We start from the raw sequence: 14,125 nt of genomic DNA, 5'->3' as shown, positions 1-14,125 counted from the left end.
ATAGTAACCTGCCTTTCTACAGGTTCCAAACCCACAGACACTTAGCTTCTGTAGGTGAGTATTATGACTTTACAATGAATTCCTGAGCTGTAAAGAAAGACATCCAGAGACCGGACTTGAATAAAGATGTCTCCGCACCACTGTTTCATGCTTCTCAAAAGAGATTTTGATTTGAGCAGGCCCCTTCAGGTTCCCGTTTCAGGTGCTTTCATAAATCTGAAGTCTCTCGTGGTATTTATTCATGACAACCTGTTCCTTTACACCAGGCACATCACACAGGTTTGCTTTCCCAGCACCCAAAGAGACGTCTGTCACCACGGTGACGGCATCGCCACAGTGGCAGAACTGCAGCACAGGAGTGGATCGACTGTGCAACTTAGTGCATATTTTACAGCTAAAATACAAACTGATTGATGCAACTACTCGTATTAAAACCAATTTTCTCTCTGTACCAGCATTTCCCTTGGCAGCCTCTTTGTTTTGGCTTCCATTGCTTGTTTTATTGATGTGACACAAACACACATGTGCAACAGACTGTTAGGGAAGTAGGACAAAGGGGTAAAAATAATCAATCTCTGTTTGGGACTCCGCCGTGCAGTGCTGTCTCCAGCTATCCCTCTTATTTTGTATGACTGTGATGAGGTATCCTCTTTATTGCTTCTGAGAACATACTGTCTGTGTGATATTACAGAGCAGCCACTAATCAGAGGAGGGTTACTTTGCAGGCTTCAGATCTGGCAGAGCTGCGCCAAAGGTGGCCACACAATAAATCTGGCTTCTTAAAGCCTAATGAGTGATTCACAGTCGCACAGTAGCCCCTGACAGCAGGCAATTGTTCGCTGATTCACCTTCTCTGACCATTCTCAAGGACGCCCTCCTCATTTCCACTCTACATATTTTGTAAGGTCAATGAAAGAAAGACATTATGCTTGCAGCCACACAGTGTTTGTGTTTATCAGCCTTTTCCCTTGCAGCCTTGAGTACAAAGGTTTCAGCTTTGTTATTTTCTCAAGGAAAACTTAGTGGCCTGACCCTTCAAAAAAACAAGTTGTTCACAAAGTACTCCCAGAGGAACCAAGGGTGCATACAAAAAAAATAGTTTCAGCAAGTTAGGAAGAGATCCAAAATATGAACCTTTGGTAATATTTTCAAAGATTTTTATAAAAACAGCATGCCAACTTTGTACATATTTTCTTTGTTAAGCCAGCCTAAACCTCTGGAGCTCAGTTTTCATGATATGACTGAAGTGTTGGAAAACACACTGAAAATCAATGGAGCCCTGAAGGAGGAAGCCAACCAACCAGCAAACTATGGGGAGTCATTCAAGTGATTAAGCCAACAAGCACTGCTGTGTTTAGTGTTTGAGTTTGAATTAGACATTAAAGATTAAAATTCAGGCACTGCAAGAAAATTGGAAGAATGATGGTGCAGTAGTGATCACTGTTGCGTTACAGCAAGGCGGGTCCTCAGTTCAAGTCCCCCGGCTAGATGGGGACGTCTGTGCTGGTTTTCTCCACCGGCTCTGGTGTTTTCCCACAGACCAAACACATACAGGTTAGATTAGCTTAGCTTCTGAGTTGCCTGTAGTTGTTAATGGTTATATGTTCATATTTTGTCAACCTTTTATAGACTGACAACCTGTCCAGGGTGCACGCTACCTGTCACCCATTGTGAGCTGGGATAGGCGCCAAACCCCTGCAGCCTTGCTAAGGATAAGTGGCTATGGATGGATAGAGATGAGTGTAATGTGTTTAGAACAGCCTCCCCGTTTTTCAACCTTCAGTTATTCAAGCGCATTGTAACGCCGTTCGCCTTGCTCGGAGTCCATCTTTACCACAATAACACCACTTCAGGAGCAACGAAGGTCCGATGGTGGCTGACTGTACCAGGACTTAGCGGCGCACGTTTTGGCGGTTTCACAAGCGTGTCGGAGAACTACGGTGGCTTTTTAGGGCAAACATAAAAACGCAAAAGGTTTCTGCTCGAGTTGTTGGTTTGTCCTTTGGGGCATACTGTAGAAACACGCCTTTGCAACACAACGGTCTCAGTGAAGAGGACCTGCTCGTTAAAAGGCTCATTCTAAGCTAAAGGAAAACATGGTTATCAATATTATTTTCCTTTTCTGTTTATAGCTCCCCTTAAATGTCAGAGTTGTCATGATATTAAACTGGAATATCAAGCAACAATCAATCAATACTAATGCTTTCTAAGTAAAAATGTTGTTCTTTACCTAACTGTGTCCAGGCCGGGCCACACTGAGTGAAGTGAATTTTATGTTTTTAATGTGATTCTCATTCTTATTTGAACTGGAATCTAAAGTGCACCTTTGTTGCCGTGTTTAAGCCTGCTTGTGTTTTGACGTGTCCCATAGGTAAGCCCAAGGTTGAGCTGACCTACGACAAGATGTACACAGTAACCAGCCGGCTGACGTTCACTGTGAGTAAGGAGGATGATGGTGTACCAGTGTCTTGCATCGTAGACCACCCTGCAGTCAAAGACTTCCAAGCACAGAAGTACCTGGAGGTGCAGTGTAAGTACTTTTAGTCAGTAATAAATATACAAATCTGCCTGGATATTTAAGATGTATTATGCACGTTTTGTTTTTATTGTTTTTCTTCCAGTGTCTCATCAGCTACACTTGGAAATTTAACTTGAAATATAGAAATGAGTGTTCCATTTCCGCTAATTAAATGGCATAAATTTGCTACTTCTTCCCTAGCTAAAACTTGGTGCTGTGACATGTATGACAGTGCCACTGAAGGGAAATTATTTCATTGCATAGGTTATGATGAATAAAAGGGGACATTTGGACTGCAAAGGAGTAGATCTCTACTAATTCAATTACATCAATTTTGCACATTTTCCACCCACTAAAACGTCTTCAATGTCATTGGAGGGAAACTATCTCAGTGCGTGATGAATCAAAAGTGCAAAGAAATTCAAATTCATGTTTACGAATGTTCATGTTTTCTTTTGTCCTTTTCGTCCTGTTGCAGTTCATCTTTACTTTTGGGTCTGACTGTATTTATGCAATATGAGTGGAGCTGTGGGTGCCTAGATGCCTACAATATTGTTGTCTTCCATTTCTATCATCATCACACATTAATACAGATGCTATTAGATCCACAAGTCTCAGATTTCAAGTCACAACCAATTTATGCAATTTCAATACTTTTAAGGGAAGCCAATATGCAGTAACCACTTTCAGAATAGGAGAAAATAACACAATTATTAAGTACTACAGCCAAAAACAACATTGTTTTTGCTCCAAACTGCATGGGATCAGCAATAAGTGTGCATGTTTGTAAACGGGAGACTTGTGGGTACCCATAGAATATGGCAAAGTTAGTTTTTCCCTCACCTAAATTTCGCCTATTTGGAGCTTCATTTAGCCTCCTTTCAGACATGCTGGCATGACATGGTTGGTACCAATGTATTTCTTAGATTGTCTAGTTTCATATGAAGTCAAGCCTTCACTCTAGCCTACTACAGCCTCTGAAAGACAATAAATTAAAGGACAACGGCGTCCAAAAGGAATGCAAGAGGTTAATTGAGGTCAAAGGTCAGGTTTGTATTGTTACAACTGCTTTATTTGGCATTAGAAAGGCATCACAGATGAGTATTTGCAACTCTTTTATAGTGGTTCATATGAAAGGTCTGTGATTAAGGCCTGACCATGATATTGACAATGAATCTAAAGTGACTACTCAGCCATGGGACAAATAATTAGAACGCTAGACCTTTGTAACGTGGAGTTTTAGATATTTTCATTGATGCAAAATGATAGAATTTATTTATTTTAACCTTATGTCTTTGGCCTCCAGGATATCCTAGCATTATATATATATATATATATATATATATATATATATATATATATATATATATATATATATATATATATATATATATATATTTAAAAAAGTCTTCTGTAGATATCTGACCTTTCCCTGGGAGAGCGAGAAAAGGAGATCAGCTCATCTACAGAGGCAGCATGGCATTTTGTTTGCCTCCGATAACGGGGAGCTCACATGGAGCACCCAACTCAGCACCTCACTCTGCTTCACGCTCTGTGCGCACTGCAACGGGCAGTCCTGCACTGCACCTTCTCTTTTGATAATATACAGTTGAATATAACATTTACAGTGATACTCTGAAGAATGATACTGTAGATGGTGATTTCATCAATCTGTTCTTTGACTTCTCTTTGTTTATATTTATAAATCTGTAATCTATGAGTAAGATGTCTTAAGAGCAGTTCTTGATATCCCAAATAATTTCCTATTTATGTGCACCAACTAAAATTGATAAATCAATTAATTGGAAGCGTATCGCTTCCGAAGCTGTCCAGGTGAGGCCCTCACACTTTAGTATTTATGTTTTGCACTTAGACATAGACCTAATTACAGTGTAACAATATGGTTCATATGTCATACCAAACTTAATCTAATGTTCTAAATGGTTCAAGATTTGTCTAAAGATTCCCGGTCTCCATTTCCCCTATAATTAGTCGTAAATTACACAGTCTTTTCTACAAACCTTTAAGAATATCCTGTCATTTCCTGTTCATGAAATTATAAACAACAGGAATCGTAAATTGAAGCTCACTGTTGCTGTCACACACTGTGTTTGTTTACTGATTATATAATGTACTGATAGACAAAGTGATTTACATTACAATCACTCACTGTGTGGGCAATTTGTGAGTGGAATGGAATCCATTGTCTAGTAGGAAACAACAAAAATGCCATAGTCAGGGCAAAGCATAATTAAATAAGCCTGTAATGTTCATGTGTATAAGCAAAGCAAGCTGTTTTGCTCCGTTGCCTGGTTGGTTTTCCCTTAAGGTCAGCCGGCTGCGGAGAGATGGATAGCGTTGTCTGGTGGGCTTATGAGGTGAGGCACACAATAAAGCAAATAATTCAGTTAGCATAATGATAACGGCCTCCTTGCATATTGTAGATGCTATTTCATTTCCTCTGAAGTGGCAGTGGATCCAAATCTGGCTGTGCAGTGTGTGTGTTTTTTCCATCAAGCAGAGACAAGGAAAACTCCGACATAACTACTTGAGGCTATCAAAACAACTTACAGATGCCTGGCGTCCTTCATGTTTATGGCTCTGAGATGACAAGGTCAGATGACGTTGTAAGCGAAGAAAAAGTTGCAGGATGCCATGTTGCGCCTGGAATGGAAAAAAAACCAAAGGGTTCCTGTCTAAAACCGTGCATGCCCACTGAGCAGAAGACTTGGCTTTTCGCCCATCTGCTGTCCATCACCGAGACTGAGAGCCGGCCCCTGACAGGGTGTGATTTAGACAGATGGATGGCCAGACACGTGTTGTTTGTTGCAGAGAAGGTCGGACAGCAGTGTGAAACTTAACAGCCGGCTTTGAAATCATAACTCAGGCCCTCTGTCTGCAGCCTGATTAAAAAACTACCGAACGGTGCGTTTCTGCTATAAAATGGGGAAAAGAACAATCAAAAAACTTACACCATTGTGACTCAGCAATCAGTCTGTATTGAGATGACTCCGGTATTCATTTAGAGCATCTGATGTAGGAGCAACAAAATAGCATTGTGTTGTAAACAAGATAGGGCATAATGTGCTGAAAACATTCAAGTGTGATATTGGGGTTAATTAAGCTATTGATGTTTCGGCAAAACATTTTTTTATATTATTTCAGATGGCACTGCTGGTGAAACAAACTTTGTTTTTGATGAATGGAGTGATTGTTTGAGCGAATTCATCTCTTACAACACTTACACTTTACAAATGTGCATGAAACACATTTTGATATTTTCAACGAAGGATATCACTCTTGACCTTAACTAAGCCACGCCCCCACGTTGCTACTCCGTCAATCGGTCAGAGCTACCATGGAGCCCACACTGTCACTGACAGCACTCTTGCAAAGATAAAGATAACAGTTAAAACCAATCATTAAAAAACTAAATCAGCATGTGAATACATTCAGTATACCTTCCCAAGCTAGCGTATTATAGAAGTGCACAGCATACTCTGCTAATGTTAGAATCATATATCTTCTTCCAACCTCTCCGGGGAACGAGAATCACTATTACACAAACGACGAGCTCCAGAAAATCTGAAACGATTGCATGAGAGTCTGTGGAGCAGAGCCGGTTAGTTTTGCGACTTTGGTCGGAGCTGGCTAATGCTACGCTATGATTGGCCCGTTTGCGTTCCATGATGTGATTTAGCGAAGATGAATGAGTTAATTAACGTGCATAAGTATGATAATTCACTGCAAGATCTCCCACACACATGTACTTCTAGTGGGATACCTTAAAAGGTGTAAGTTTGAGCAGGACCTTTTATTGTCCTGTTTTTTTTATCCAGAATAAAGGATCATCTCTCACACCAAGACGAGAAAAAGCTTTGATAACACCAGCAACAGTCAAGGGAGTGGGAACAATAGAAACGCCGCGGTTGCAAAGAATAGCACAGCAGCGACTGTCAAAGCACCCCACTGATTGTCAAAACAACACTCTTACATTTTCTTTCCAGCTGCATCAGCTCGTCAACAGTGGCTTCTGTTTAATGTAGCAACTTTATCGGGTAATGTCTTTGGACATACTCGGGGCTACGTGTGATTCTGCACTGCACCACATCTATCATTCACAAAAGCTTTGGCTCGTGTTTTGGTGTAAGGGTTGATTTAAAATACCATCAATACGATGCCCGAGGCCTAGCAACAGGGATTTGATTCAAGGGGTAGGCAAGAGTAGTAGGTGAATATATTGGATTGGTAACATCATGTCAAATCAAATCTACCTATGTAGATGTATCCATCTATATCCATGTAAATATCGACATTCTGTATAACGCATTTGCAGGTAATACTTTCTACAATGCCCATGTCCAATAAGTACATATTCATAATGCTTAATTATAAGACATTATAAAGTATTTCATATTCACTTATATGTTCAAGTATCATAATACTTAGTATACAATATATCAATACACTTAAATACATAATACTACACAATTGATGGTCCCTTCATAACTATTTTATTTTTGCAAGGATCATAATGTTTTATAAATCCCACAGTTGTAAAACATAAGCCTTTTTGAATGCATTATAATATGCTATGTAATGTTATTAAACGTTACTCTGAGTGGTGATTGGTTGCATTAAGTGAAGGTGAAAAAAATATTAAATCTATGCAAGAACAGCACACAAAAGCGAGTGACCAGCAATCATGAAGGATATTTTACATTATAAGTCATTATAAATAATGTTTATATTGTGTTATGATTATTGTTACGATGCATTGATAATAATTATAATAATAGGTGGTGGCAGCAAAACTGGACTAATGGATAAGATGTTGTCAGCTGAGTAATAATGTTAAGAGTCAGGTAAGAGTATCAGTGCTGTACACCTCCATGAATATGATTGGATGCTATTAGTCAGCAGGTAGCCTGATGGAGAGTCTGAAGCCAATCAGCTAATGATTCTCTCCACTGTGGCAACTGCCTGAACAACAGTGCCTAATGTCTCTCCTGATGTGACATGGATCCTGACTGTTTGCTGAAGCTCCTCTTTGGATGAATCATGGTGAACACTTTTGGAAAGTTTGATAATTTGACATGCAACCAGATAATGTATATCACGTCGCAGACATGGACATAATTTGTACTGTGACTGGGTTTTGTTATATTCATGACATATTTTTTTTAGTTTACTGTATACGATGAGAAATTCTTCTCACTCCTCATTTGGTAGCTGTACATCAAAATCAAACAATTCCACCAGAATGTGTATGCTATACTCAACATGGCTGTGAATAGGAATCAATCAGAAAGAACATAGAAGAATATAAATGCAGACCGAAGATAATGCATTGTCTGTTATGGTGTCCAAGCAATTCATTATATGTCTCTTTCTCTCCCTTTCTTTTCCTTTCAGACAAACCAGAAGTAAAAATCCTGGTAGAATTCCCTCCGGGTCTCACCAGGGAAGGAGAGAACCTGGAACTGACGTGTCATGCCAAAGGCAAACCCCAGTACGATACACACACACTTACATTCACAATTAAAAATGTGCCTTGGGGATAAAAATCACATTCATTTATTTATGCATGTCTGCATGTCAGGGCTATCTTGCAGTTTTGTCTGAGCAGTTGAGAAGAGAAAATTGGCAGCAGCAGAGTTGAGTTGGGTTGAATGATGGTTGCATCAAAGATGTACATATAGGCAACTCATAATCGTATCTTCTAGTAAGGAGCTCTGATGCACAAGAGGGTTTTCTAGGTAAATGAGGAGAACTATACGAGGACACTCTTAATGTTACAGACAGACCTGAGGCCTGACAGTTAGAAATGGCCATTCCTGGATACATAATCACCTACTAGAATGGCTGCTATTGTGTTTTTCAGGAATTTCAAAGGGGGGAATTAAAAATGGCGTGTAATTATGAAACGCATCAGAATCACTCTGATATTTTGAGCAGGTGTTTAATTACCACTCTTTTAAAGGCGACAGAAAGAGCAGAACGGGTCATTACTGATAGTGATAAGACTGGGTCCTAATACCTCGAAGGAGGAACTTTAGCAGAAAGAGGGTTTGAAAAGAAGCGGCCTTTAGTGCTTATTTTCTGAAAGTATCTCGGCAGACTGTGTGAGACTGAGAGAGTATGTTGATGGACTCGAGGCACTGGGTGTGCACAGATGAAATCACTTATGTGACTCAAGTTAAAGGACTGTTTGTCCACAGAGCTTAGGACAAATAACTGTCTCCAAGCAATTTTGCCCCAATCTGAAAAATGAATTCTCAGTGGCCTTCATCAGTTCTGTGATATTTCTGGCCTTAGCATCAGAAAGCTCTTGTTTGACACTCATTAGGTCATTACTCCACGCTTATCATCTGCAAACCCCGGTGCTGTTTTGTTTAGATGACAGGTTTTTGTGATATGAGATGTAATGGAGTGCAAATGAAGCCATTAGGCCACTCAGGGGTGAGTAAAGGAGCGAGAGCTTTGTGTCTCAGGCACGAGGCCCGCAGAACTATCCAAACATCAATACAGTTGTGCTGTTGGTATCAATCATATTAGTTTGTTGACAAGTTAGTTCAAATTTGAACAGGGGAAAATATTCATCAGATGAGGCTGGGGCTATGAATATTATATCGGAAACGATGATATGACCAACTTGCAGGTGTGGCATTGCAGTGGATGTTTTCATGCTCAGGTAAATTGAAATGTGGAGATATATGACAACAGCAGTAGAACAACAGACTTTCCCATTCACAAGCCGAATGGTCAGAGAGGGTGGTATTTTTATGTGTACCCTTGCATAACAACAACAATCACCATTTCCTTTTTTACTAGTCAAATGACCCTGAGAATCAGTTCAATGTCCTTTCTACTCCTATTCTATCTTTATTGGTATCCCCACCCCCTTTTGTTTTTGGCATCAAACTGTCATCTGTTCATATTCACAATGGATTTTAATGGCAACCTAGTTTCATTTCTTGAGAAGAATGTATCAAAATATCCATTGTAACTTTCCAAACCGTCCCTACAGCACAGTTTCTCTTTGTCCGGAACATAGTTGGCTGTTTCTCACTCTTGAGTAATGTTAGCAAGTGACAAATAGGTGACGTATACAGCTCATTAGCGACAAATGGAATCTGTATACCTTGTCACATCTTTAAAAATGTGAGAACTGTTGGAACCCATTTGAACTCCTGTTCAGCTGCAGCTGATTCTAGGCTCCATTTTGTAATCGTTTTTTTTTTTTACTGAATATGCTTCCTAACATGCCAATGCTTTCCTGGATTATGTTTATTGTTGCAGATGGCGATGCTTTAGATCTTAATCTTTCTAAAAAGGTGCACTATTAGTCTGTGGGTTGTTGTTAGGGCACCGAACAATACTTTTGTAAAGTACTTTTTTAAACTCGGAAAACTCTCGAGGACTCCTTTTTGATACACCTTGCTCATACTCATGCTGGATTATAGTTGATCAAAATATCTTTTAAAAGTAATTTTTGTGCAGATATACATTTTTTTCCCAAGACTTTGCTGAACAAATAAATACAATAAACACAAGTGTTGGAATTAATTTGGGGTTCCTACAACGACTCAAACACAGGGGAAAAGAGGTCTTCAACGCGTTAAGGAAAATATTGACAGTGGCATGATGATTGATTAAAGGTTATTATTGCTACCATAATGCTTTTTGTCTCCACAAGCCAGAAGGGTCACTGTAATACATACACAATAATGCTAAATACTCGCGAATATTTGGGATTCAAACTATTCATACCGGCAGCAATGCAATTTACAACACTTTTTCAATAAAAGATACAATTAGATTACCGGCAGTCTGTCAGAGCTAAATTGTTGTATAGCCTTTGTGGGTGCAGGGGGATTATATGTTTAAAGAACAGGACCAATGCAGGACTTTGATTTGGTCCTAAACACTTACACAAAATGTATCTGAATCTGAAAAGTACACCCTGGAATCAAAATTAGGATCATTGTAGCTGTTCTCACTCTGCATAACATGTTCTCATTCTGAATGTCTGTGTGATTCTCTGAAGAGTAGAAGTACAAGAACACTCAAACACACACATCAAACTAAACGTGGCGTACTTCAGGCTGCCTCCATCCACCACCACCCCAGAAGTTTTCATACTTGGCATAGAGACACGCTAACTACCCATATTCATTTTATAAAGATGAAAACACAATCAATACAGTGAGCCGGGAATTGGAAGTAATTTTCATTAGAGCTGCTGAGAGTTGTGCAGTCATTACCAGCAGATAGCACAGGGGGCCTCGGCTGCAGGCAGCCATTTGTATTCTAGACGCCTGCCCTTCCTCTCTCCTTGCAGCCCCATCTTACCTCTTACCTTTTCCGTCTATCTCTGTCTATCTTGCTGTTCTGATTCACTCTCCCCTTCTTACAGCATCATATCCACCTTTTTCTAGGTCATGTCTCTCACTCCATCTTCTTTATATTTGTATTATTTATTTCCATTTCAATTAATCTGGAGAGCACTTGTAATCGACCACACACTCTCTTCCAAGCCATCCACCACAGACAAAACCCCAGCACACGTGGGTTTGTTTGCTCTCGCTATTGAGCTCAAACACTTATTTCAGGATCTCTTTTCCTGGGTTTTTCACATTATTTCTTTCCCATTCGGTTGCTCCCTCCACACCAAATGTTTTCAAATGGAGGGAAGCAAGTTAAAACAGCACAGCAAAATGCAACAAGAGACCCCATCAGCACACGCTCATGAGAAATAACAGTAGTTGGCAGTGGCCATTGGAAGTTGCAGCAGCAAAATAGAGGTGTTTTGTCTTCTTTCTTTTATTTTCTCTTCACCCTCTGTGGCTCTGAGCTCATTGTCATAAAAAATGGAATCTGTCACCCCGCTATAAACCTCAGTCAAGGTAGAAAAGAGAACAAATACCGACACTTGATAGGCGCCCACCTACACAGCAACACAAGTATGCAAGTGTAAAAAGCCTGTAATTTGAGAACAAAGCTGCTTCACAGTTATTGTTGCGTTTAGCTGTACACAACAGGAGGAATGTCACTTTTGTTTTTCATATCCTAACTGTCTTTGATTAGCTTCTAGTAAACAGTTGCTTGAAAATACATAACACATGTTGTATATTCGTGTTGCCAACAAGTCTACCACTTCCATTCTCAGTTTTGAATGTCTGTCTTATCCACGAGGTCTTACTGGTGCTCTGGTTTTCATTTCAGGCCACAGCGGGTGAACTGGGTGAAGGTGGATGACGATGTGCCATCCCATGCCGTCATCACCGGCGGTGACCTTTACATCGAAAATCTAAACAAGTCCTACAACGGAACCTACCGCTGTGTGGCGTCCAACACAGTGGGGGAGTCTTTTGACGACTACATCCTCTACGTCTATGGTATGCCGGTCTAACACTGACCCTACATCACTTTCTTGTTTGTAAAGATATGATATGATATGATATGATATGATATGAACTTTATTCGTCAGCTGGTGCTGAAATTTGTCTTGCGACCCAGCAGCCGTTTGTCTTATGAACATATGAACACCAGAATCATTCATGTGCAGACTGATTTACAAGATTGGTGAGTTGTTGGCACTGAGCAGTTGTAACATACGAAAGGCCAAGAGATGGGATGACAGGGGTGTGCCATCGCCCTTGTTAGCAAAATGAAAAAAAGGCATGCCCTTTGTTAACCTACAACCCCCTCTCGTCATCCCCAGAGTGCAGAGGGTGCAGAGGCAGAGGAGTTGTGTAGTTGAACTTGTTAGCCGAGTCTGCCTGACTCATTGATTCTTTATCTGACTGAGGTTTGTGCAAGTTAAAGGTCCATTGCCCCTACCACGGCTATGAAATATCAGTAGCCTTCACCAAACGCTGCTGTGTCGTGTTCCGGCTGCGAAATGGCCAGCAGAGCTGAACCCAACGAACCGGGTCCTTCCCCCCTGTTAAAAATTAACAAATCGCCTACTGCCAAAGGCAGTAACCATTAGCATAATCCAAGGTATGCAGACTGACTTTTAAATAAGGACTGTCTTTTAAAACAGGTGCATTATACTTTAAATCCCTCCTTGTTTCCAACTGCACTGTGGATATGGCCAACACCGAAAGCTTGTCGCTTTGCTCTGTCCACTTGGTTCCCTTCACTGTCCTTTCATCCTGGCATCTGGATCTCGACAAATGGGGTCCTGAGGCTGCATTAAGATGCACACAAGAAGGAAAAAAAGGCAGGCAATCTGTTTTGCTTTCTGATAAGCATGCAAGCTTATTGTTATGATTACTCAAACTGGCTTATATTTCTTCTTCACACCAGCGCCTGTAGCAACACACCAACACCAAAGCAGCTCCTTGAGATGTTTTAAACACAGTGCTATTTTCGGTTCAAAAGAGAAGGTCATGTCCTTAGTGTTGTTTCTCTCTCTCTCTGTATTGTTTTTCGTTATATGTACGACCTCAAGAGGAGTTTACATTTTTCATTTGCGTACGCATTAACAAACACATTTTACATTTAGGGCGGGTTAAATTTGGCAAACCTCATGAGCTCAGCATAGTTAATAAGACCTGCTAGCAGCCCATTGAGGCCAAGTTAGGTTTTACTTTTGTGGTTTCCAAAAGATGAAGGTAATGGGAGACTGTGGTTTGATTCTAATGCTGCGTTCACACCAAAAGTGTTGCGAATTTGACGCGGCAGTAGATTACATGCAAAGTCAATGCACAGATGCGAATGGTTGCGAAAAAGCGAATCATTCAGACGCTGTTGTGGGACTATGGATAATATTATGAACCCAGACACGATGGAGTTTGATGTTCCGACGTATGTGGAATTTACACAACAAGTATAAAGCAGAACTAGTGGTTATTTCCATGGTGGATGGCGGAAACGGTAACGAGATAAGCCACTCCCCTGTTCAGGCGCGAGTAACATTCGCAACGCTTTTGGTGTGAACAGAGCATTATTGTCGAGCACGTAAACTGAAGCGAGTAACGCGTCGCGAATATTCGCAATGCTTTTGGTGTGAACACAGCATAAAAGGAAACCTGACCACACCCAGCTCCATTAAGTAATTGGATTTCATTTTCAATACTGTATGTGCAGACAATCACCGCAAGAGTTCTTCAATTGTGTATGACACAGAGCTGTATGACATGACAGATAGAAGCTTTCAATTGTATCAGAACTAACAATAGCACCAGTCCTGAAAAAGCTAACAGTTTTAACCTTAGGGGGGGGGGGAACCGGCGGGGGGAACCGGCGGGGGGAACCGGCGGGGGAACCGGCGGGGGGAACCGGCGGGTGGACGCCTCTGTTGCAACGCTGTCCAACCACCGTGTGTTGGAGGACGCCGTTATCAGCAGTAACCACTGTATTGCGCTGTATGAGCGCTGCAGGCGTGCTGTATTAGCGCTGTGCAGAGTGGGGGCTAATAGCCAGTGGGACACACACACACACACACACACATGATCATGTGATGATCAAATACACTTCTGGTATCTGCAAAGAGATGAAACTCTGGTGCCTCTTTGACAACCGCTGCTAGATGGCGCTGCTTTAGCGCTGCTTCTGCTTTAACACTGCTTCTGCTTTAGCGCTGCTTCTGCTTTA

The 14,125-nt window shown here is 40.9% G+C and overlaps 1 protein-coding gene across 1 annotated transcript in view; it reads left to right on the top strand.

Moving 5' to 3' along the window:
• The window catches only part of cadm1a (cell adhesion molecule 1a), a gene marked incomplete at both ends in the record, with an annotated part of 80,314 nt that overhangs the window by 21,123 nt on the left and 45,066 nt on the right, over positions 1-14,125 (top strand). The window contains 3 exons of the mRNA XM_079237814.1: positions 2,372-2,530; positions 7,934-8,030; positions 11,747-11,919. Coding sequence (XP_079093940.1) covers positions 2,372-2,530; positions 7,934-8,030; positions 11,747-11,919 — 429 coding nt within the window. The remainder of the gene's footprint in view (positions 1-2,371; positions 2,531-7,933; positions 8,031-11,746; positions 11,920-14,125) is intronic.

This window comes from Taurulus bubalis (genome assembly GCF_910589615.1).
Source record: "Taurulus bubalis genome assembly, chromosome: 2".
In the NCBI taxonomy this organism is placed as follows: Eukaryota; Metazoa; Chordata; class Actinopteri; order Perciformes; family Cottidae; genus Taurulus; species Taurulus bubalis.
Note: the sequence above shows the minus strand (reverse complement) of the source record. Positions and strands in the feature narration are given on the sequence as shown.